This window comes from Oryctolagus cuniculus, chromosome 2 (assembly GCF_964237555.1).
Source record: "Oryctolagus cuniculus chromosome 2, mOryCun1.1, whole genome shotgun sequence".
Taxonomy (NCBI): Eukaryota; Metazoa; Chordata; class Mammalia; order Lagomorpha; family Leporidae; genus Oryctolagus; species Oryctolagus cuniculus.
Window position 1 is genome coordinate 174,978,962 of NC_091433.1, and position 26,142 is coordinate 175,005,103.

At 42.8% G+C, this 26,142-nt stretch overlaps 1 protein-coding gene across 3 annotated transcripts in view; it reads right to left on the bottom strand.

Annotated features, from left to right (window-relative positions):
• BABAM2 (BRISC and BRCA1 A complex member 2) overlaps positions 1-26,142 on the bottom strand; it is a 502,023-nt gene that overhangs the window by 388,320 nt on the left and 87,561 nt on the right. For all 3 annotated transcript variants that reach the window (XM_002709945.5, XM_051843055.2, XM_017340849.3), the window contains exon 4: positions 1,207-1,301. In XM_002709945.5, the coding sequence (XP_002709991.1) occupies positions 1,207-1,301 (95 nt within the window). The remainder of the gene's footprint in view (positions 1-1,206; positions 1,302-26,142) is intronic.

The following is a 26,142-nucleotide window of genomic DNA, read 5'->3' on the forward strand; positions in this document are numbered from 1 at the left end:
TTTAAGCTAGTTCTTTAACTGGGTAAATACTTCCCCTTTAAAAAAGGAGAGGTTCGGGGTCAAACCCCAAACAAAACTGCAACAAGACAAAAAATTCCAAAAAGCAAAACTAAGAACAGAGCGTTAGGGGGCCAGCGTTGTGGCACAGTGGGTTAACGCCCTGGCCTGAAGTGCCAGCATCCCATATGGGCACTGGTTTGAGACCCAGCTGCTCCACTTCCAATCCAGCTCTCTGCTATGGCCTGGGAAAACAGTAGAAGATGGCCCAGGTCCTTGGGCCCCTGCACCCACGTGAGAAACCCGGAAGAAGCTCCTGGCTCCTGGCTTTGGATCGGCACAGCTCTGGCCATTGCAGCCAATTGAGGAGTGAACCAGATTTTGGAAGACCTCTCTCTCTCTCTTCTCTGCCTCTCCTCTCTCTGTAACTCTGACTTTCAAATAAATAAATAAATCTTTAAAAAAAAAATAGAGTGTTAAACAATAATTAAATCTCTTACCACATATATCACAGTAAACTCAATATAAGAAAGAAAAGAAACAAGTCTTTTTGTCTGATCAGAACCATTTAAACAAAATGGCACATGTTTTTCTTTAGCAGCCACGCAAACCATACAACTTTTAAATAAACCGCATGTGTTCGGACAAGTACCAGCGCCCACGTCCCTAGTGGTAAGTATTCCTGCTTTACTTCCAGGAACATTTTATTTCATCTACAAAGATTCTGGTCTTGCTTCATAAGGAACACTTAATCTAGTGCTCACTCATTTGATAATCATACTGAGATAATGTGGGGACAAGGCCAAATTTGCCACTTTTACTTCTATGTAAAACAGTTCTTGAAGAGCCAGGAAATACTCTCCTAACAAGCTTGATGATGAAGTGTTGGTAAACATTAGAAAATTGATTGCAGGCAAGAAATATGAAGTTGAAACAAAGAAAATGTTTTCAACATGTCTCTGTAAACTGGAGTAAAATCATCTCAACCAATATGTTAGAGACTTTCATTAATTCAAGAGTCTGAAAGTAAAAGTCTAATAAAAAATTTCTTGTTCAATTCTTAATACATCAGAAGAATTCTTAGTACATCAAAGAAAATAAGGGCAGAAAAACATCACATGTTTAACAAATTTATCCATTAAGCAGTTGTCAAAAGCAAATTTTGTTTTCAACAACTGAAGACCATTCAAACAAGCCTGTGCTACTCACGTGCAGCGCACAGGGGTCTGGCAGGAACTCAGCATCCTCTCCAAAGATAAAATCAGGGGGCAGCTCTGGGTACTGGGCATTGAAAATGATGTCCCCTGAAAGAAAAGAAAAATCACAGGCCCTCCTTATATTTTCTTGTTAATGCATGAATGGGCTTAAGAATGCATCAGAAAAATTTCCTAAATAAATTTTATATTAGTTTAAGAAAAAAAGGTTAAAAACATTTACTGAAAGATTAATACTTAAATAAAAGAATTGACATTCTCTTTTAAATTAATATATCCAAGTAACCCAAGAAAAGCTTTACCTGCTAATGCACTATGAATATAAACACCCAAAGAGAAACAAGCAGCCACATCCAAAGCACATGCTGATGATTTTTTAGAAAACATTATTGTCTAAGAACTGCCTGCTAATTATCAAGTTCTGAATTCTTTAGATTTGTTTCTTCCTAAGTGAAAGGGAGTACTACAGAACTTTTGTGTCATAGATTTATTGAGGGAAGAAAAAGAAATACACACCAAGCACTGTGCCTGTCCCCCATGAGCACTCAACAGAGCACTCCTGTCATTAGGAGGAGGAAGCTTTTGAAACATAAGATAAACTTCAAAGTCACATAGATAAATCTGTGTTATAAATTCTTCTCTCTCTATTTTTTTCTAGCTCCTCCTTTTGTTCCCTTTTTTTCCTTTGCTCCCCCCAGAACATCTTCACTATTCTGCTAATAGTAACAAGCAGATTCGCTTATCAATAATCTCTAAGTGGGTTTGTAGTATAGGAAGGTGTGTGTATTTGTGTACATGTGCTCACCTCTGCACACATGCACACAATACAGCTTTATCAGTCCAATATTTTTACTGTGGAAACAATAATCTACATAATGATATCCAAAATTAAACATTCAGACTTCAGTTCTAATTTGAGCCCTTAAATCCCTATGTACTAGGCATTTCAATGCCAAACTCAGCAAATCTAAAAACACAATGATGACTCTCCCCTTTCCCCTAGATGACTTCCTGTTTCTTGGCTAACATTGGAACTCATGCTAAAACTTTAATGTCGCCTTCAACCTTAGACACCCTTCATACTCTTAGAAAACAAATTATCTCGATTTTTCCTCTGAAATGTCTCTAATATGGACCTTTCCTACTGCCAACATCTCTATACAGACATGGATTTCCACGTTCAAACATTCACAGACACTGAATAATAGCCGAACTTTGTTCTAGGCACCATGTTAGGTATTCATGATCAAACAAAGAACCGTGTAATTAAAGAACTGACGGGGAGCAGGCATTTAGCCTAGTGGTTTACAGTCACATGCCTCATCAGAATACCTGGGTTGATTACAAACCCCAGCTCCTCAATCCAGCTTCCTGTCAGTAGAGAACCTAGAATGCAGTGGTGATGGCTCAAATAATTGAGTTCTTGCAACTAACGTGGGAAACCTGAATTGTGCGGTCAGCTGCCATCTCCAGCCCTGGACCACTCTCACCCATTGTGAGCACTCAGGAGTGAACCAGCAGATGGGAGCTTCTCTCTCTCTCTCTCTCTCTCTCTCTCTCTCTCTCTCACTTTCTCTCTCCACTTCTCAAATAAAAAACTGATAAGTCAAAAGACTGAAAGAACTAATGTCCTTTTAAGTCATGTTGCAGTAACAGAACCAGTTGCCTCCAGTCCATAATGCTATAACTAAGTAAATTTTTTTAAGATTTTTTACTTATTTATTTGACAGGTAGAGTTACAGAAAGAGAGAGAGAGACAGAGACAGAGACAGAGACATAGAAAGGTCTTCCCTCCGTTGGTTCACTCTCCAAATGGCCGCAATGGCTGGAGCTGCACCAATCCGAAACCAAGAGCCAGGTGTTCCCTCCTGGTTCCCCATGAGTATGCAGGGGCCCAAGCATCTGGGCCATTCTCTACTGCTATCCCAGGCCACAGCAGAGAGCTGGACTAGAAAAGGAGCAACTGGGTCTAGAACCAGTGCCCACAAGGGATGCTGGTGCCGCAGGTGGAGGATTAACCTAGTGCGCCACGGCGCCGGCCCCATAACTAAGTAAATTTTAAAGCACTATTTTCCCAAAAACTTTGGAACTCAGAAAACTTCAATGATTCCCTAAGCCAAATGGAATAAGGGTAAACTTTTCCAACTTTTATTTAAGGCCTCTAAAATATAATGTTCCTACCTATTTATCCACCCTGCTCACCTATCTACAAACCAAAATCGATCTTTATTCCAGTTAGTGTGATCTGCCCAGCTAAAATGTTCTTTCCCCTTGATCAGCTCTCACCACCCTGTATAAGCCCATTCATATTACTCTCTTGCAATGAAGGCATAATAAATCTGGAAAACAATGATCACTGTTATCTGCAATTCAACAGTACTGATTAGCTACGACATTCACTTGAGTATTTAATTATATACAGTCTTATATTGTTTTATCGCTCTATTAATTTAAAACTTTCACAGTAAGCACAACATAGCAGTGAGGCACCGTAAGACATTATATCAATTTAAAGATTTTTGTCCTCCACAGCTTACATTTAGTGAGGAAGATACATACACAGAACCACAAGAGTTCATAAAGTTCATAGAAAAATGTAATTAAAAGATAATGTAGGGGCAGGTTTGTGGCACAGTGGTGAAATTGCCACTTGGGATACACGCATCTCATATCAGAGTGCCTGCATTCCAGCCTATGCTTCCTATCCCTACCCAGCTTCCTGCTAATGCACACCTTGGGAGACAGCAGGTGATGGCTCAGGTACCAGGGTCACTACCACCCAAGTGGGAGACCCAGATAGAGCTCCAGGCTATTTTAGAAAACTCATGGAAATAAAATTAAAAGATAAGTTTATTTTGTGGAGAAAATCTTTTGAAATTCAGTGACTTTTTCCTATATATTTCCCATGAATATCCCTATATATGGATCTCAAAATTTTTTCTACCAAAATAAACTTATCTTTTATTCCATTTCCACAAAATTTTTGAAGCACTCTCTTGTGTGTGTTTGTTGTGTGCCATGTGTCTTCTTTATCTAACTAAAACGCAGCAAAAAAGAAAGATAAATTAGACTTCATCAAAATTAAAAACTTGGGGCTAGAGCTGTGGTGCAGCAGGTTAAAGCCCCAGCCTGCAATGCCAGCATCCCATATGGGCGCAGGTTCTAGTCCCAGCTGCTCCACTTCTGATCCAGCTCCTTGCTATGGCCTGGGAAAGCAATAGAAGATGGTCCAAGGCCGGCGCCGCGGCTCACTAGGCTAATCCTCCACCTAGCAGCGCCGGCACACCAGGTTCTAGTCCCGGTCGGGGCTCTGGATTCTGTCCCGGTTGCCCCTCTTCCAGGCCAGCTCTCTGCTGTGGCCCGGGAAGGCAGTGGAGGATGGCCCAAGTCCTTGGGCCCTGCACCCCATAGGAGACCAGGAGAAGCACCTGGCTCACCTAGCTCCTGCTTTTCTCTCTGCCTCTCTCACTGTCCATTCTGCCTGTCAAAAAAAAAAAAAAAAAAAAAAAAGAAGAAGAAGAAGAAGGTCCAAGTCCTTGGGCCCCTCCCTGCACCCATGTGGGAGACCTGGAAGAAGCTCCAGGCTCCTGGTTTCAGGCTGGCCCAGCCCTGGTCATTGTGGCCATTTGGAGAGTGAACCAGAGGATGGAAGACCTCTCTCTATGTTTCTCTACCTCTCTCTATAATTTATCTTTTAAAATAAATCTTTAAAAAAATGAAAAACTTCTGTTGTTCAAAGACCACTACCTAGAAAGGTAAAAGATAACTCACAAAATGGGGGAGGGGAGGGGAGGTTCTTTTTTTTTTTTTTTTTTTTTTGACAGGCAGAGTGGATACTGAGAGAGAGAGACAGAGAGAAAGGTCTTTCTTTGCCGTTGGTTCACCCTTCAATGGCCACTACGGCTGGCGCGCTGTGGCCGGCGCACCGCGCTGATCCCATGGCAGGAGCCAGGTGCTTCTCCTGGTCTCCCATGGGGTGCAGGGCCCAAGCACTTGGACCATCCTCCACTGCACTCCCGGGCCATCGGCAGAGAGCTGGCCTGGAAGAGGGGCAACCAGAACAGAATCCGGCGCCCCGACCGGAACTAGAACCCGGTGTGCTGGCGCCGCTAGGTGGAGGATTAGCCTAGTGAGCCGCGGCGCCGGCCAAGGTTCTGACAAATCATACATAAAGGACTTCTACCCAGAATATATAAGGAATTTTTACAACTTAACAATAAAAATGCAAATAATCCCATTTAAAAATGGTAAATGTCTGAACAAACTTTTTTTCTTGCAAAAAAGATACATGTATGGCCAATAAGCACATGAAAAAATGCTCAACATCATTAACCTTCAAGGAAATACAATAAAAATCACAGAGATATCACTTGAGACCCACTAGGATGGCTACAATCAAAAAGGCAGATAAGAACAAGTATTAGTGAGAATTACAGAACCTGGAACACTCATATACTATTGGGGATGCCGAATGGAGCAATCAGTTCTGAGAACAGTCTGGCAGTTCCTCAAAATGTTAAACAGAGAGTTACCATCTGACTCTGCAATTCCACTCCTAGGTATATACCCAAGAAAACTGAATATGCAAGTTTGCAGCAGTATTATTCCCAAAAGCCAGGGGCAGGGTGGGGGGAAGGGGGGGTGATCTACAGATAAATAAAATGTGGTATAAACATGCAATTCAACTATAAAAAATAGATTACTGATAAATGCTACAGCATAGATGAAGTTCTATTTTAATTTATTTATCTCCTTTTTATTTGAAAGATAGAAGAAAGAAATATGGAGGGAGACAGAGAGAGAGATCTTCCATCCTACTGCTTGGTTCATTCTCCAAATGCCAGCAACAGCCAGAGATAGACCAGGCAGAAGTCAGGAAGCCAGGAACTCAACCCAAGTCTCCCCCATGGGTGGCAGGGACTCAAGTACTTGAGCTATCATTTGTTGACTCCTGGAATGCACAATGTGGATGGATTTTGAAAACATGCTAAGGAGCACGCACCATGGTGTAGCAGGTAAAGCCACCATCTGCAGTGCTGGAATTCCATGTGGACACCAGTTCCAGTCCCAGCTGCTCCACTTCCAATTCAGCTCTCTGCTATTGCCTGGGAAAGCAGTGGAGGATGGCCCAAGTCCTTGGGCCCCTGAACCCACATGGGAGACCCAACTCCTGGCTCCTGGCTTCAGATCAGCTCAGCTCTGGTCATTGCAGCCATCTGGGGAGAGAACCAGCAGATCAAAGATCTCTCTGTCCGCCTCTGCCTCTCTGTAAATCTGCCTTTCAAATAAATAAATAAATCTTAAAAAAAATACTAAGTGAAAAAACTCAGATACAAAAGGCCATTTATTCTATTATTATTGCAGGATTCCATTTATATGAAATGTCTAGAATATGTAAATTCATAAAGACAGAAAGATTAATGGTTGCCAGGAGCTGGGGGTGGAGGAACAGGGATTGAATACTAACGGGTATTAGGTTTCTTTTTGTGATGATGAAAATGTTCTGGAATTAGTGTTGATAGTTGCATAACCTTGTGACTGTACTAAAAACCACTGAATTATATACTTTAAGGGAAAATTGCCTGGTATGTGAATTATATCCAATAAAGCTGTTATTGTTTTTAATCTGATGCAAAAATTTGTCCCTCTCTAAAGAAATTTGATATTAAACACAAATAAATTAAAAAGTGTTTACTGAATGGCTATGGATAAATTTATTTTTTATAAATAAAATCATCTTGAAAATGCAATTTGAGGAGTTCTAATTTAAAGGAACCCTGCAACAAGCTTTTGGAAAGAGTAAGAGGTAAGTGTGCGGACTAGCAGTTATAGGTCTACCTCCTGGATCAGAGTAGCTGCATTCAAGAACCAGGTCCGGTTGCCAACTCCAGCTAATGCCGATGCTGGAAGGCAGTGGTGGTGGCTCAAGCAATGAGTTTCTGCTACCCAGATACCTCCCAGCTTCAGGCTTGCTTAGCCACTCCCCTCCCTCCCCCGACCCGAGACTGGGCATTTGAAAAGTGAACAGCACTTCTGACACTCAAGCTCTCACTTACTTTCTCTCTCTCTCTCAGCTTCTCAAAAGGAAAAAAAAAAAAAAAAGTAGAAAAATTTTACAAAGATCTTTATTTTTCACGAAGTTTCTCAAATAGGTCCTTTTTAAATTTATTTATTTACTTATTTGAGAGATTCAAAGAGAGACAGATCTCATCTGCTGGTTCATTTCCCCAAATTCCTGCAACAGCAGAGGGCTACACTAGGCTGAAGCTGAGAGTTCAATTCAAGTCTCCCATGTGGGTGGCAAGAACCCAATCACTTGAGCTATCCCCAGTACCTCCCTGGGTCTGCACTAGCAGGCAGCAGGAGTCAAGAGCAGAGCCAGCCAATTCAGGCACTCCACTATCAGACAAAGGGGTGTCGGCCAGCGCCACAGCTCACTAGGCTAATCCTCCGTCTGCAGTGCCAGCACCCTGGATTCTAGTCCCGGTTGGGGTACCGGATTCAGTCTGTCCCGGTTGCCCCTCTTCCAGTCCAGCTCTCTGCTGTGGCCCGGGAAGGCAGTGGAGGATGGTCCAGGTCCTTGGGCCCTGCACCGGCATGGAAGACCAGGAGGAAGCAACCTGGTAGTGGCCATTTTGGGGGTGAACCAACGGAAGGAAGACCTTTCTCTCTGTCTCTCTCACTGTCTAACTCTGCCTGTCAAAAAATAAATAAATAATTTAAAAAAAATTAAAAAAGACAAGGGGATGTCAACTGGCATCTCTACTAACATCTGAACCACCAGGTTAAATACCCGGCCCTCAGATGTATCCTTTTAAAGGACATTATTAGAGAATAATAAATGCATATTTTAAAATTTTAGTTGATTTTAAAAAAATCTGCAAGCAGCAAAAAGTATTTGAATACATAAAGAAGTTTAAACAGAAAAAAAAAAAGAAACATCTTTTGCCAATTATCACACCCTCAACTAAAAGGAACTTTGGGGGTGGTGGGATTACTATATTTTAAATTTAGTAAATGCATTATTTGAGTATTTCTGAAAACAAAGAAGTGAATTTATCTTTCAGAATCCCACACTCTAATCTTTCTAAAATTTCTCAAACTCTTCAACCTCAAAGAACTCCTGTAACATTTGCCTCAATACCCTATGGCCTCTTTGGAATAAACTGTGGCATTGTTTTCTTGCTATGGATAACAGTCAGTAAATCAGTCAAGAGCATTTATTAAAAACCCGCCTTGCACAGAGGCACACATTGGACACCTGGGGAGTGATATAGGAAGTAGAAAACATAGTACCTGACCTCAAGGCCAAGATGGTGGCGAAAAGATCAACACAAATCATATAGAAGAGCAATAACATTGCATTTCCTTTATCTCACCCTAGAGAAGATGATATGAACACAGAGTACAGATTACTTGGATATTGCTTACTTCAACTTTTCATAGGAAGGAAGAGTAGGCAGGGGAACAAAGAAATAAAAATAGGATTCAAGGTGAAATAAGGTAAGGTTTAAAAAAAGAAGAAAGAAACAGAGCACCTGGAATTTCTAGTAGTGTACGACCACCTAACAACAAAATGCTAAGTTCAAGTCTTATTTTTCATTAGTCCCTGAAACTGCAAGGCTATCATTGTGGAACCATTGGATAAGAAATTCCTTTTTTTTTTCCCCAAATACCCACCTACAGTGCTTCCCAGCTATGAGATAGTTTACATTTGCATGTGTGTGAGGGTGTCAGAAAGGCCTAGTCACCAGATCTGTAGAGAGGGCCCTATGTCCTTGCCAATTCCAGAAGAAACACAGCCTTATTCCTCACCATGAAGTAACCGTTACAGGGGCTGGCACTGAGGCATAGTGGGTTGGGCCAAGGCCTGCAACACCGGCATCCCATATGCAAACACCAGTTCTAGTCCTAGTTGTTCCACTTCCAATCCTGCTGGCGCAGAAGAAGACAGCCATGTGTGCCTGGGCCCCTAACACCCATGTGGCAGACTCAAATAGAGTTCCCAGATCCTAGCATTGCCCTGGCCATTGCAGCCACTTGGGAAGTGAACCAGTGGATGAAAGATTTCTTTCTTGGGGCTGGCATTCTGGTGTAGTGGGTAAAGCCACCGCCTGCAGTGCCAGGACCCCACATGGGTGCCGATTCAAGTCCCAGCTGCTTCACTTCTGATCCAGCTCTCTGCTGTGGCCTGGGAAAGCAGTAGAAGGGGGCCCGTGGGAAGACCCACAAGAAGCTCCTGGCCCCTGGCTTCAGATCAGTGCAGCTCGGGCTGTTGTGGCCATCTGGGGAATGAACCAGCAATTGGAAGAAATCCGCCCACCCCACCCCACCTCTCTGTAATTCTCCCTATCAAGTAAATAATTAAATCTTTTTCTAAAAAAAGATTAAATAACTGCCAGGTAAACATACTTTCAAACAATTCAAACAAACCATTCAAACAGTAAATAATGAGAATTTTGCCAAAGATGGAAGAATTCCTCTTATCAGTTGCTTCATGTAACAATTACTTAGTGAAACTCTAAGAATGAGAAGGGGGGTCCGACTAGAATCTTGCAGAAATACCAGGCTGAAGGAAATTCTCTAGAAAGGCAAGTTTAAGCAACAGTTTTACAGAAGTCTCTCTAGGGGCAACTCATTTCTTTTTCTTTTTTCTTTTTTTTACAGGCAGAGTTAGACAGTGAGAGAGAGACAGAGAAAGGTCTTCCTTCCGTTGGTTCACCCTCCAAATGGCGCTACAGCTGGCGCACTGCACCGATCCGAAGCCAGGAGCCAGGTGCTTCTCCTGGTCTCCCATGCGGGTGCAGGGCCCAAGGACTGCCTTCCCGGGCCACAGCAGAGAGCTGGCCTGGAAGAGGAGCAAACGGGACAGAATCCGGTGCCCCGACCAGGACTAGAACCCGGGGTGCTGGCGCCGCAGGCGGAGGATTAGCCAAGTGAGCGGCGGTGCCGGCCGAGGCAACTCATTTCTAAGAGTTAACTCTAACTCTTAATATTAAGAATTTAAGTTCTCTCTCTTTGAAAGTTCTGCTCACTGGTTCTTCAGGCTTTATGAACAACATTTAATTTCTCTTTAATATCATAGTCCTTCAATTATTTGGAGTTCTCATAAACTCTCAATCCCGTCATGAGTCACCTCTTGGCCAAGCTAAATATCCCAGTTTCCTTCACTATTCCTCATCTAGCTTGGTCTTCGTTTCCTTTATTATCTTGCTCTTTACACTTTAAATGTGTACCAGCAGTTTGTCCCCAGTGCTCTTAGAGGATAATATCCAGTACTAAACATAGGATTCCAAGTGTGCTCTAAAGAGCACAGAAACAAATAAAATCCTTGCCTTCATTTTAGATACTAAGCTTCCATTGATAAATACCACTGTAAGTTGAAATAGCTTTTGGCAGCCATATCAGCAGTGATTCATGGTATGCTTCTATCAATTGAAAAGTCCCACGATTTTTATATATGTACTATGCTAAGCTATATATCCCTTATTCTTGATCAGGGAAGCTGATTTCAAAATCCATTTCAGAATTTTAACTTTATCCCCATAATATTGCAACCCTGTAAGAGTTACCTATTTACAGCCCATCATAATATTCTTAGATTCTACTCCCATTGGAGTTGGCACTCTGAATTTCAAGTCATAAAGAGATTGGCTAAGCATGTTCCTGGCAACCTCCCTTTTTGGAAGCCACAATTCAATTAATCTGTATCTCTTGGGCATAATTATTTAAACAACACTATCTACCAAATAATACCATAAACCTGAAAATTCATCACAAGGACATCATCACAAGTTTGTGGAGAAATCTGTCAAATGCCTCAATGATATCCTTATTCTGTTTTGCCTATAAATTCAAATCATTAATGATTCAATTGCACTGCATGCTTTTTGTCTTAAACTTGAGGTTGGATTTCAATTCCAATATCAAAGGGAAAGACCTTAGGGAATGATCATATCTGAGACTTGGCATAATCTGAACTACAAATTAGGCTCTCAAAACACACCTTACTAGAAAGGATGGAATTAGGGGCAGCTAAAGTTAGGCCATTTGTCTCTTCTTTGTAAGACTTCCTTTTCCCTGATCCATAACTCTAGATTACAGACCTCACCTAATCCTTCTGCTGCATTTCTAGTATCTGAAAGTGTGGTGTGTACTAGAAATGATAGTGCAAGCCACATACATAGTTTAATTTAGTAGCCATCTTCAATGACTAAAAAAAAATGAAATTGTTAACTATTTTAAAATTTTTATATGTAGTAAAACTCACCTTTTTGAGACACTGAGTTGATAGAGATTTGTTTACATACAGTGTCAACACAATTATGATACAGAATAATTCTATCACTCTCTAAAATATTCTCCTACTATTGCTTTGTATTTGAACTCCCCCCATTCTTTATCCCTGCCAACCTCTAATCTTTTGTCTCGCTAGTTTGTATTTCCAAAATGTCATACATCTAGAATCATATATGCAACCTTTTGAGACTGGCTTCTTTTATTAATTTTATTAATATAAAAAGAAAAATTTCATGTATTTCATAGGTAGAATTCTAAGAAGATAACCATACTTCCCTTCTTCCTTCTCACCCCCCCTCAATCCCCCTTCCTTCCTTGCTTTCTTTTATTTTTTTGCAAAAACATAATTTCAATCCATTCTATAATCACAGGCTTAATGCAGCACTACTCATAAAATTCAACAAGTAGAAAGGCCACAGTCACACCAGAGTATAAATAAGAACTAAAAACAACAAATCACAAGATGTCCACTTCATTCCTATACATTTTTTATATTCCATATTAACTGCCACATATCAGAAAAAATATATGATATTTGTCTTTTTGGGGCTGGCTTATTTCACTAAGCATAATGGTTTCCAGTTGACCCATTTTGTTGTAAAAGACAGGATTTCATTCTTTTTTATGGCTGAGTATCTTTCCTCAGCTTAAGGCATTTGAGACTCTGCCAAATTACTGCAAATACCAACAGATTGTTCCTTTACAGAGTCCTCAGACAACTGCTGTATATATTCTTTAGGTATTCTAGGGTTTTTAATTATAACCATAAAAGAGAGAGGATAGGGGCCGGTGCTGTGGACTAGTAGGCTAAGCCTCCACCTCCAGCACGACATCGCATAGGGCGCTGATTCAAGTCCCAGCTGCTCCTCTTCTGACCCAACTCTCTGCTTATAGCCTGGGAAAGCAGTGGAAGATGGCCCAAGAGCTTGGGCCCCTGCAGCAGTGTGGGAGACCTGGAAGAAGAGTCAGGTGCCTGGCTTTGGATCTTCCTAGCTCAAGCCATTGCAGCCATTTGGCGAATGAACCAGCAGATGAAGTTCCTTCTTTCTGTCTCTCCCTCACTCTATAACTCTACCTCCTAAAGAAATAAGTAAAATCTTAAAGAGAGAGAGAGAGAGAGAATAGAAGCGTATTCAATCTTTCTTTCCCACTGATAACTAAACTTAATAATAAAGTTAAGAAATTAAAATTAACTAACCTCAATAATATTATTTTATTTAGCCAATACTATGGGGCAGGTGTTTGGCTTAGCAGTTAATACGCTACCCATATCTCACCTTAGAGTGCCTGGGTTTAATTCCCAACTCGCTCCTGGTTCCTGCTAATACAGATTCTAGGAGACAGCACTAATGGACCCAAGTAATTGGATTACTGCCACCCATGTGGAAGAAGACCTGGATCAAGTTCCTAGCTCCCTGCTTCAGCTCAGGCCAGGGGGCTGTTGTGGGCCTTTGATGAGTGAACTAGCAAACAAAATCTCTTGTTCTTGTCTCTTGTTCATTCGTGTTCTCTCTCTCTCTCTCTCTCTCTCTCTCTCACCTCTTCCAGTAAGAAAAGAAATACGTAATCAATATAAAAGTTATCAATGAGATAGTCTACATTCTTTTTAATATAACACTTCAGAATCAGATGTGTTATGTCACACTTAAAGCACATCTCCATTTAGACAAGCCACAATGAAAGACTCCATGGCCACATGTGACCAGTAGCAACTATACTGCACAATCTAACAAAACTGATTAGGAAAAAAGAGAATGAAGAGAAGAGAATGAAGAAGTCATCCAATTTTCCATGGCCACCTGCAGACAATATGTTCTCACTACTGTATTAGGTAGCATATCGTATTGCTAGGTAGTTATTAGTTGCTGGAAAATGTTCCTTCTTTCATCGATCATGAAATCTTTACCCATTAGGAAAACTCTAAGCATTACTCTACATGGTAGTCCCTAAATCATCAGCAGGTAACTACTACATCTTCTTCTACTATTGTCCAGGTTAAACTTGCTCCATTCTTTCAGCAGTTTATAGTAAAACAATTTTCAAAAGAGAAAGCTATATGATTCTTATATATATATACATTGTATATATATTTTTTGCATATATATATACACACACACACACACACACACACACACACACACAAAGGAATGTGTTATATTACTAAGCCTACAGAAACCGGAAAATAAGGAAAGGGGTAAAATTTCCCATCTTCAGAAGTTATAATGAGTTTTAAATGAACTTTGGACCTTGTAGTTTTACAGATTTATGTCAGTGCATAAAATAACAATATTTTAAGCCAAAAGCTATAAATTTGCATTACTTTATTAAGCAATAAATATTCTACTACAGAAAAAATTTAGTCCTGGTAATCTCTTAATGCGTATTCACAATCTGTTTCATTAGTGCAATTTATTAGCAATTCTTATTTAATGACTACAATGCATCTGATATCATAAAAAGAAAGTTTTCTCAACCTTTCTCTGATTGCTGTAGTTTTAAAAAGTAGTTAGGGGAGGGGCTGGCACTGTAGCATAGCAGGGGAAGCCCGTTCGAGAATCTGCTGCTCCACTTCCGATCCAGCTCCCTGCTGTGGCCTAGGAAAGCAAGGGAAGATGGCCCAAGTCCTCGGGCCCCTGCACCCGCATCAGAGACCTGGAAGAAGCTCCTGGCTCCTGGCTTCGGATCAGTGCAGCTCCAGCCATTGCGGCCAACTGGGGAGTGAACCAGCAGATGGAAGACCTCTCTCTCTCTCTCTCTCTCTCTCTCTGCCTCTCCTTCTCTTTGTGAGTAACTCTGACTTTCAAATAAGTAAATAAATCTTTAAAAGAAAAAAACGGTAGTTAGGAGGGCCAGTGCTGTGGTATGGCAGGTAAAGTTGCTGCCTGTGGCATTGGCATCCCATATAGGCATTGGTTTGATTCCCAGCTGCTCCGCTTCGGAGCCAGCTCCCTGCTAATAATGCACCTGGAAAAGCAAAAGATATGGCCCAAACACCTGGACCCCTGAACCCATGTGGAAGACCCCGAAGAAGCTCCTGACTCATGGTGTCAGACTGCCAAAGCCCCAGCCATTGCAGCCATTTGAAAAGAGAACCAGCAGATGGATGGAAGATACCTCTCTCTCCTCTCTCTCTCTCTCTCTCTCTCTCTCTGACTCTGCCTTTCAAATAAAATACATAAATCTTTAAATATAATTTAAAAACAAAAGGTAGTTAAGACATAATATAATGTTGATTGATTTATTTTTTATTTGAAAGACAGAGACAGAGACAGAAAGAGAGACAGCTTCCATCTGCTTGTCCACTCCATAAATGGTTGAACAGCTGAAGCTGAACCAAACAGAAGCCAGGAGTTCAGAACTCAACCTAGCTCTCCCACATGGGTGGCAGGAACCAAAGTGTTTGAGCCATCATCTGCTGCCTACCAGAGTACGCATTCGCAGACAGCTGGATTCTGAAGCGGAAGCAGGACTCAAACTCAGGCATTCAGATATAGACGTGTGCATCCCAAGAGACATCTTTTTTTTTTTTTTTTTTAAGATTTTATTTGTTTACTTGAAAGTCAGAATTACAGAGAGGCAGAGGCAAAGAGAGAAAGGTCTTCCATCTGCTGGTTCACTCCCCAACTGGCCACAACAGAGCTGTGCTGATCTGAAGCCAGGCGCCAGGAGCTTCTTCAGGGTCTCCCATGTGGGTGCAGGGCCCCAAGAAGTTGGTCCATCTTCCACTGCTTTCCCAGGCCATAGCAGAGAGCTGGATTGGAAGAGGAGCAGCCAGGACATGACCAATAGACATCTTAACCACTGCATCAAATACCTACCCCTAGATATAATTTTAAAACAGCTCACGGGGCTGGTGCTGTGGCATAGTGGGTAGTTGCCACCTGCAGTGCCAGCGTCCCATATGGGTGCCGGTTCAAGACTTGGCTGCTCCACTTCTTATCCAGCTCTCTGCTATGGCCTGGGAAAGCAGTAGAAGGTGGCCCAAGGCCTTGGGCCCCTCACCTATGTGGGAGACCTAGAAGAAGCCCCTGGCTCCTGGCTTCAGATCAGCACAGCTCCAGCCATTGTGGCCATCTGGAGGAGTGAACCAGCAGATGGAAGACCTCTCCCTCTCTCTCTCTCTCTCTCTCTCTGCCTCTCCTTCTCTCTGTGTGTAACTGTGACTTTCAAATAAATAAATAAATCTTAAAAAAAAAAAAAGCTCAATAAAGACCACTATCATGAAACAGTAAAAACTTGGGAAAATAAAAATAAATGAATATTTAGCAAATATGCTTGATTTTTATATACACACATATTCACACATTCTTGATGTAGGTGTAACCACAAGAATACAGATTATTTACATCTCATTTTCTGTATACTACAACTGTATCATGGTAAGATACACAAAAAGGTTCACTTAAATGTGCCAAGTAGAGACTTTTGCCTTTATAGGGAAGAAAAAAGTTATATTGCCATTTGGAGGACACTATGAAAAAATTCTGAGAAGTGAAGCAATAGGAAAAAAGCATAATTATACTGTACTTAAGGGGAAGAAAGATATGACTTTTGTGAAGATTTAGAGTAAGTAGACAAGATAAATGGAGAGGTTTTTTTCTCATTTTCTATAATCTTCAAATATTAACTCATTCAATCTCTCAAAAAATATTAAGCATAAATGCCATGGTAGTAAGTATCAATGACAGAAAAAGGGTTAAGAGATTCTGTTCCAATAAAACTTGCAATCTAAGAGATGACCTTAGAGATAAGACATCTATAAAAACAACCACGAACATTAAGAAATAATCACTTCAGGAGAGAATCACCAAAAAACTGTTACACAAAATGCTGTTATGGGGCCTGATACAGTCTCAAAGTTCCACTCCATTGGTTACTAACTGATCGTAATAAAGTATCTGTAATGGGACAACATGGCAGGTGCCACCTTAACCTAATCAAGTGTTCGGATGTAGCGGGGTCAACAATAGAACAAATCAATATCACAGACCTTGTGATAACTGCCATTAGAAAGTTCCAACATCATCTATTTAGAAAACTTGACAAAAATGCTTAACCTGAATACAATCATGAAGAAAATAATAAGATAAACCAAATTGTTGGACATTCTACAAAACAATAAGCCTGGCTGAAATCATTGGAAGCTGGGAAACTTGAGAAAAAGGGTCAATTAAAGATGGTGAATTAAAGAATAAAAATAAACAAACAGTAAGCCTGACTCTTAAAACCATTAATGACATGAATGAAGAGGGGGGTGGGGGGAGGCAGGTGGTGCAGCAGGTGAAGCCACCACTTAGCATGCCCATATCCCATGTCAGAGTGCCTGGTTTGAGTTCCAGCTATTCCACACTTCCCATGCAACTTCTTGCTAATAACACCTGGGAGGCTACAAATGATAGCCCAATCACTTAGGTTTCTGCCACCCATGTGGGAGATTCAGATGGAGTTCCTAGCTCCTAGGTGCAGTCTGACCTGGCCCCAGCTGTTGCTGGAATTTGGGGTGTGAATCAGCAAATGGAAGATATCTCATTATTCTCTCTGTCTCTCCCTCTTTCTGTTACTCTTTCAAATAAATAAATAAATCTTTGAACAAAAAAGAAAGGCAAGAGAAATGCTTTAAATAAAGTTAAATGGGGCTTGTGCTGTGGCATAGCAGGTAAGCTACTGGCTACAGTGCTGGCATCCCATATGGGCGCTGATTCAAGTCCTGGCTGCTCCACTTCCGATCCAGCTCCTGGCCTGGGAAAGCAGTGGCAGATGGCCCGAGTGCTTGGGTCCCTGCACCCAGATGGGAGATCCAGAAGAAACTCCAGGCTCCTAGCTTCAGATAGGCCCAGCTCTGGCCATTGCGGCCATCTTGGGAGTGAACCAGCAATGGAAGACCTCTTCCTCTCTCTGCCTCTGCCTCTCTGTAACTCGGTCCTTCAAATAAATAAATAAATCTTTAAAAAGAAATAAAAGGGGCTGGCAATGTGGCATAGTGGGTAAAGCCGCTGTTGCATGCAGTGCTGGCATCCCATATGGGCACTGGTTCGAGACTCGGCTTCTCCACTTCTGATCCAGCTCTATGCTATGGCCCGTGAAAGCAGCAGAAGATGGCCCAAGGCCTCAGGCCCCTGCACCAGTATGGGAGACCCAGAAGAAACTCCTGGCTCCTGGCTTCGGATTGGCACAGTACCGGCCATTACGGCCAACTGGGGAGTGAACCAGCGGATAGAAGACCTCTCTCTCTCTCCCTTTCTCTCTGCTTCTCCTTCTCTCTCTGTGTAACTCTTTCAAATAAATAAATAAATCTTTAGAGATATGAGTAGTAAACACAGTGCATGAGCTTTCACTGGGTCACAGACTTGGGCAAGGAGAGCTAAAGGGACAGTAATGAACAACTGGGGAAACATGAACATGGATCATGCATTAGAAACTTCTGTCATTGTCAAATTTCTGTGTGATAATGGAATTGAGATTCTGTAGAAGGAAAATGTCTTTTTCTCAGAAGACATGCATAGACATGAAAATATTACAGATGGAGTATGAAAATATGTGCAACTTATTACTTCTAAATGGTTCAGCAAAAATATTTAAATAGAATAACTATGAATTCATAAGTACATACTCATACACACATGAAGAGAGGTTTCATAGAGAGATTTCTTAATAGCAAAATGTTAACAACTGATAAATTAAAGTTGTTTCCAGATGTTCTTTTTTATTATTTATTTAATTTATTTATTTATTTATTTTTTGACAGGCAGAGTGGACAGTGAGAGAGAGAGACAGAGAGAAAGGTCTTCCTTTGCCGTTGGTTCACCCTCCAATGGCTGCCGCGGCCGGCACACTGCAGCCGGCGCACCGCGCTGATCCGAGGCCAGGAGCCAGGTGCTTCTCCTGGTCTCCCATGGGGTGCAGGGCCCAAGCACTTGGGCCATCCTCCACTGCACTCCCAGGCCACAGCAGAGAGCTGGCCTGGAAGAGGGGCAACCGGGACAGAATCCGGCACCCTGACCGGGACTAGAACCCGGTGTGCTGGCGCCGCAAGGTGGAGGATTAGCCTAGTGAGCCACGGCGCCGGCCTTCCAGATGTCCTTTTAAAAATTTGTAGGTAGGGACCAAATCTGTGGTGGAGCGGTTAAAGTTGCCGCCTGCAGTGCCGGCATCCATGTGGGCACCGATTCAAGTCCCGGCTGCTCCACTTCCAACCAGCTCCTTGCTATGGCCTGGGAAAGCAGTGGAAGATGGCCCGAGTGCTTGGGCCCCTGCACCCAGGTGGGAGACCCAGAAGAAGCTCTGGGCTCCTGGCTTCGGATTGTCACAGCTCCAGTCATTGTGGCCATCTGGGGAATGAAGCAGCGGATGGAAGATTTCTCTCTGCCTCTGCCTCTCTGTAACTCTGCCATTTAAATAAATAAATAAATCTTTTTTTTTTTTTTTTTTGACAGGCAGAGTGGACAGTGAGAGAGAGAGACAGAGAGAAAGGTCTTCCTTTGCCGTTGGTTCACCCTCCAATGGCTGCCGCGGCCGGCACACTGCAGCCGGCGCACCGCGCTGATCCGAGGCCAGGAGCCAGGTGCTTCTCCTGGTCTCCCATGGGGTGCAGGGCCCAAGCACTTGGGCCATCCTCCACTGCACTCCCAGGCCACAGCAGAGAGCTGGCCTGGAAGAGGGGCAACCGGGACAGAATCCGGCACCCTGACCGGGACTAGAACCCGGTGTGCTGGCGCCGCAAGGTGGAGGATTAGCCTAGTGAGCCACGGCGCCGGCCTTCCAGATGTCCTTTTAAAAATTTGTAGGTAGGGACCAAATCTGTGGTGGAGCGGTTAAAGTTGCCGCCTGCAGTGCCGGCATCCATGTGGGCACCGATTCAAGTCCCGGCTGCTCCACTTCCAACCAGCTCCTTGCTATGGCCTGGGAAAGCAGTGGAAGATGGCCCGAGTGCTTGGGCCCCTGCACCCAGGTGGGAGACCCAGAAGAAGCTCTGGGCTCCTGGCTTCGGATTGTCACAGCTCCAGTCATTGTGGCCATCTGGGGAATGAAGCAGCGGATGGAAGATTTCTCTCTGCCTCTGCCTCTCTGTAACTCTGCCATTTAAATAAATAAATAAATCTTTTTTTTTTTTTTTTTTGACAGGCAGAGTGGACAGTGAGAGAGAGAGACAGAGAGAGAAAGGTCTTCCTTTGCCGTTGGTTCACCCTCCAATGGCCGCCGCTGCAGCCGGCGCACCGCGCTGATCCGAGGCCAGGAGCCAGGTGCTTCTCCTGGTCTCCCATGGGGTGCAGGGCCCAAGCACCTGGGCCATCCTCCACTGCACTCCCTGGCCATAGCAGAGAGCTGGCCTGGAAGAGGGGCAACCGGGACAGAATCCGGCGCCCCGACCGGGACTAGAACCCGGTGTGCCGGCGCCGCAAGGTGGAGGATTAGCCTATTGAGCCATGGCGCCAGCTATAAATAAATAAATCTTTAAAAAAATTTACAGGTAGATGTTATTTTCTTTCTTTCTTTCTTTCTTTCTTTTTTTTTTTTTTTGATAGGTAGTTATAGACAGAGAGAGAGAGAGAGAGAAAGGTCTTCCTTCCGTTGGGTCACTCCACAAATGGCCACTACGGCCAGCACGCTGCGCTGATCTAAAGCCAGGAGCCAGGTGCTTCTCCTGGTCTCCCATGGGGTGCAGGGCCCAAGCACTTGGGCCACCCTCCACTGCCCTCCCGGGCCACAGCAGAGAGCAGGACTAGAAGAGGAGCAACCAGGACTAGAACCCAGTGCTCATATGGGATGCCGGCGCTGCAGATGGAGGATTAACCAAGTGAGCCACAGTGCTGGCCCCAGTAGATGTTATTTTACTTATTTTCTAAAATAACAATTTGAGAGGGGAAAATGGTACATGGTAAAAATTCATTCATGTCATAAGAATTGACAAATAGCATGCTAAGGAAATTCTGAAAATGAAATAAATGTAACATATGCTTCAATGAAGAAGTGGCACTTGAGGGTCTAAGACAGCAAAAATGACTCTAAAAGGAAAAAAGTTACAAAACGCATTAAGATGGTCTTCCTTTGTAAAAGGTGAAACAATGCAGAGAATACAGTAAAAAGTTGAAGAATAAAAAGGATTTGGAAATAAGAAGATGAAGGGAACAACACAAGATAAAGCAAAGTGCAAGGGGACCCAGTGCCCATCTTAGGAAGTGTGGCAGATGCCACGAGTGTCCCACCACATCCTCTAGGTTTTCTCACTCCAGAGGTCACCTGCTACTCTGAATTTTTTTTAATAAAGATTTACTTATTTGTTTGAAAGAGTTACAGAGAAGGAAAGGCAGAGGCACAGAGAAAGACAGATCCTCCATCTCCTGGTTTGCTCCCCAAATGGCCACAACAGTCAGGGCTGGGCCAGGCTGAAGCCAGGAATCAGTAGCTTCTTCTGAGTCTCCCATATGGGAGTGGGGGCTCAAGAACTTGGGCCACCTTCCACTGCTGTTTCAGGCACATTTGCAAGGAGCTGGATCAAAAGTGGAGCAGACAGAATTCAAACCAGCATCTCTGGATGGGATGCCAGCCCTGCAGGTGGTGGCTTTACTTGCTACACCACGGCGCCTGCTCCCACTCTGAATTTCTTAATCTCCGCAGTACTGACAATTTGGGATGGATAATTCTTTGTTGTAGGGGTTGTCTATGAATTGTAGTAGGTTTAGCAGCATTCCTGGTTCCCACTCACAAAGTGCTAGCTAGTAGTAGTCTTGCCCTCTTCCAGCTGTGGACAACCAAAACTATCTCCAGCCATTGTCAAATGGTCTATGGAGAACAAAATAACCTCCTCCCCTCTCAAAGCGGCTATCTGAGAAGGAATCACTGCTATAAACCAACAGTCACCTGTCTCAAGTAACTGCATCGGTCCAAGTGCATTCAGTGGTCTGGCGAGTGTTTGGCCAGTACAGAAGGCTGCATTTCACGGAAGTGAATTACACCAAGTAAAGAGGATGAAAGTACATATAGAAAAACTGCCACTTCTTTTGATAATATTGAAGTGAGTTCTACACAGTTGGGAGATTGCTAATGGTATTTAACCTCCACTGCACACAGCAACAACCTGCTCATTAAAGTACCCTATTTTGATTTTTTATTTTTACTTATTCATTCATTTTTTATTTTATTTGAAATGAAGAGAGACAGACAGATACACAAAGATCTTCTATCTACTGGTTCACTCACCAAATGCCCACAATAGCCAGGACTGAGCCAGGCTAAAGCCAAGAGCGCAGAATTCAACCAGGTCTCCCACATAGATGGCAGGGACCCAATTAACTTGAGTCATCACCTGCTGCCTCCCATGGTGCACATTAGCAAGAAGCTAGAATTGAGGAGCAAAGCAGGGACTCAAACTCAGGCATTCTGATATGGACTACAAGTTTCCCAAGTGGCAGCTTAACTGCTGCACCCAACAGTAAGCCCCTATTTTAATTTCTCTTCCTCGTGACTCTTCCCCATTCATTACTTGCTTCCAGGCTGCACCTCCCAAATGTACAATAATCAAATCCTCATCTCAGGATCTGCTGTTTTCAGGAATCCAAACTAAGGCAGAAGTTTCACTGCTCAGAGAAGAAATGTGTGTTCCTCCTGGAGAAATGAAATGTCTACTGTCTACCAGTGGTTATGTGTGATCAACCAAATTCACATCTCTGACAGTTCTGGTCACTCAATGACAAGTCCACAAGAAGGCAGTACTCAGTCTGGGCCACTGAAGATCAGTGCCATGAGACAGGACTCCAGTACTCCTCCCTCCATACTACAGCTACTGACGGAAGGCAGCATGTGTGTGCCCAAGAGGCAACAAAAGAACAAAAAACTGAACCAAAAGAGCAGCTTAAAATAAAAGAGAATGGTTCAAGCTACTAAAGGCGCCTAATATGGCAACTTCATCAAACCAAAGGCTGTGTCCTGGGAGAGTCCAGCTCAGTAACTCACTACAGATAGACCTTTTTGCAAAGAACAGCAGTTTCTTACAAGAGTTATAGCCTGTGTGGAACATGGGAAAAAAGAGTGAAAAGGCTAGCCTGAGGCTCAGAGTTTAAAAAACAAAAAAAAAAAAACAAAAAAAAAAGTACAAGTACAACATGAGACTGAAACATGTGGTCATGGCAGAAGTCAAGAATGCTATGAAAGGTTTTTTGGTCATATCAACAGGACCTCAGGAACAGTCTTGAAGAGACTCACACTGGTCACAGACTGGTCAACTTAAGTATCAACACCATTAGTAAGTGTGATGGTTTGAAACACACCAAATGACTTTAAGCCCATGAGTTAATGACACTTTTCAAAAATCAATGGTTATCTCTGAAAGATGCAAAGAATCTACTCATTATTTTGAAAACCAGAATATAAAGAAAAAGAATTGGGAATTTATCACATCCTTCCTAAGAGAACTATACTCAGGGTCACCAAATAGTTGATCAGTTGATATTCTTCATAGAAGTATTCCAGTTAATAAATGAAAAAGAGATGGATGTTCAGTTAAGAAAAATGTGTTCCTCCTGAAGAAACAAAATGTCTAATATTGACCTATAGTCATGTGTGATTTTCCAAACTCACCTCTCTGACAGTGCTGCCATTTTGCAACTCTTAACAAGTTAGGCAAAGACCATTAATGGTTGTTCCATCATAAGACAACAGATAGTACAGGCCTGCTAACAGAAAAATGCATCACTCTGAAATATGCTTGACCAAAAAATAAACCTAACCCTCAGTAAGTCTCTAAATCAAATCACACATAGAAGCAAAGAATCATGCTAAATGATATCACAAGAGTAAAATCATCAGATTGTAACCATGGGAAACTCTGGTCTACTTTCTTCAGAAATACATTGAAAACAAAAAAGAAAAATAGGAAAGGGCAGGAAAAATGAGAACAGGAGGAAGAATATCAAGAGGCAAAGAAAAGAAAAAGGGAAAAAGGGGAGAGACAAAATGATTGTAAATAAGAAACCTAAATGGCATACCAATCTACAGCAATGTTATACAGTATCAGTAATCAAACTAAAATTCTCACACATTTTACATATTGCTATGATTTGCATTTGATTTGGCTCCTGAATTCATGTAAACATTTAGACTTCAAAATCATAAATCACTGGCACTATTAGGGTAGAAATTTAATCCAATTACGCTGTTTAGGAGGTAGGCCTAGTGGGATGTCCAAAGGTCACTGAGGGCATGTCCTAAAGAGACAATTCTCAAAGGAGTTGGTTTAGGCGCCTGAGTCAGGCCCAGCCATTCTCTGCCTGCTTGCTCAACAGATGATCTTCAGTCTACAAATGCTCCACCATAGCTACTCACTGTGTTCACAGGACGCGAAACCAATGGAGCCAGCAGGTCTTAGACCTGAACCTCTAAATAAATAACCTTTTCTCTTTACAAAGTTAGTTGCCTCAGGGCCAGCACTGTGGCACAGTGGGTAAAGCCACTGCCTGTAGTGCCAGCAACCCATATGGGCGCTGCTTCAAGTCCTAGCTGCTCCACTTCTAATCCATCTCTCTGCTATGGCCTGGAAAAGCACTGGAGGATGGCCCAAGGACTTGGGCCCCTGCACCAACATGGGAGGCCCAGAAGAAGCTCCTGGCTCCTGGCTCCTGGCTCCTGGCTCCTGGCTCCTGGCTTTGGATCGGCGTAGCTCCAGCCGTTGCGGCCAACTGGGGAGTGAACCAGTGGATGGAACACCATCTCTGCCTCTCCTCTCTCTGTGTAACTCTTACTTTCAAATAAATGAATAAATCTTTAAGAAAATAAATAAGCCGGCACCGCGGCTCACTAGGCTAATCCTCCGCCTAGCGGCGCCGGCACACTGGGTTCTAGTCCCGGTCGGGGCGCCGGATTCTGTCCCGGTTGCCCCTCTTCCAGGCCAGCTCTCTGCTGTGGCCAGGGAGTGCAGTGGAGGATAGCCCAAGTGCTTGGGCCCTGCACCCCATGGGAGACCAGGAGAAGCACCTGGCTCCTGGCTCCTGCCATCGGATCAGCGCGGTGCGCCGGCCGCAGCGCGCCGGCCGTGGCGGCCATTGGAGGGTGAACCAACGGCAAAGGAAGACCTTTCTCTCTGTCTCTCTCTCTCACTGTCCACTCTGCCTGTAAAAAAATAAAATAAAATAAATAAATAAATAAATAAATAAATAAAAATAAATAAAATTAGTTGCCTCAGGTATTTTGCTATAGCAACAAAAGCTGATTGACACACACAATGTTTTCTTACATATGTATGTATATGTATACATGTATCAACTAAGAAAATTTGAATATGAATTAGTAATGAGAAATTTCAGAATAGTTTTTTATTTCTACGTATTTTTTTTTAATTTATTTATTTATTTCTTTGAAAAGCAAAGTGACAGAGAGAGAGAGACATCCACTGATTCATTTCCCAAATCGCAACAACAGCTTGGACGGTTCCATGCTAAAGCCAGGAGCCTGGAACTCCATCTGAGTTTCCCATCTGGGTGGCAGGGGCCCAAGTACACCTGCCATCCTCTATCACTTTCTCAGGCACATTAGCAAGGAGTTGGATTGGAAGTGGAGCAGCCAAGACTCAAATCAGTACTCAAATGGGATGCCAGTATCACAGACAGAGGCTTAACCCACTGTGCCACAATGCCAGCCCCAACGTTGATTTTTTTAATGTAATAATGATATTAAAGTTATATTTAAAACAAGAGTCCTTATTAAGATATATACTAAGCATTTTTTTAAAGATTGATTTATTTGAAAGACAGAGTTAGAGAGAGACAGAAAAAGAGAGAGGTCTTCCATCTGCTGGTTCACTCCCCAAACAGCCGCAATGGCCAGAGCTGGACGATCCTAAGCCAGGAGGCAGGAGCTCCTCCAGGCCTCCCACAAGGGTGCAGTGGCCCAAGCACTGGGGTCATCTTCTGCTTTCCCAGGTCACAGCAGAGAGCTGGATCAGAAGTGGAGCAGCCGGAAGATGAACCAGTGCCCACATCGTATGCCAGCACGGCAAGCAGTGGCTTTACCCACTACGCCACAGCACTGGTCCCATACTGAGTATTCTTAAATAAGATGACACTATGAATTTGCTTCAAAAATATCTGAGACAAAGTTGATGGGGTATACATGAAACACAATCTTTTTTTTTTTTTTTTTTTTTTTTTTTTGACAGGCAGCGTGGATAGCGAGAGAGAGAGACAGAGAGAAAGGTCTTCCTTTGCTGTTGGTTCACCCGCCTATTGAGCCACGGCTCTGGCCACAATTAATCTTGAGTTGATAATTATGAAGCTGAGAGAGAGGTAGGTAAGAGTTCATTATATCATTCTATTTACTTTTTTAAGTGTCTGAAATTCTCAATTAAAAAAGGATTTAATTTAATTTAATTTAATTCATTTTCCAAAGGCTCTCTATATTGTCATGAATATTTGATCTCATACATTAAACTGGTATGATTTGCACTGAAATAATTTTCATTCGGTAGACTTACAGATTTAGAAAAGACTTTCTCTCTCTCTCCCTCTCTCTCCCTCTCTCTCTCTGCCTCTCCTTCTCTCTATGTGTAATTCTGACTTTCAAATAAATAAATCTTAAAAATGGGGGGGAGGGGCAACGCTGTGGCATAGCAAGTAAAACCACTGCCTGCAGTGCTGGCATCCCA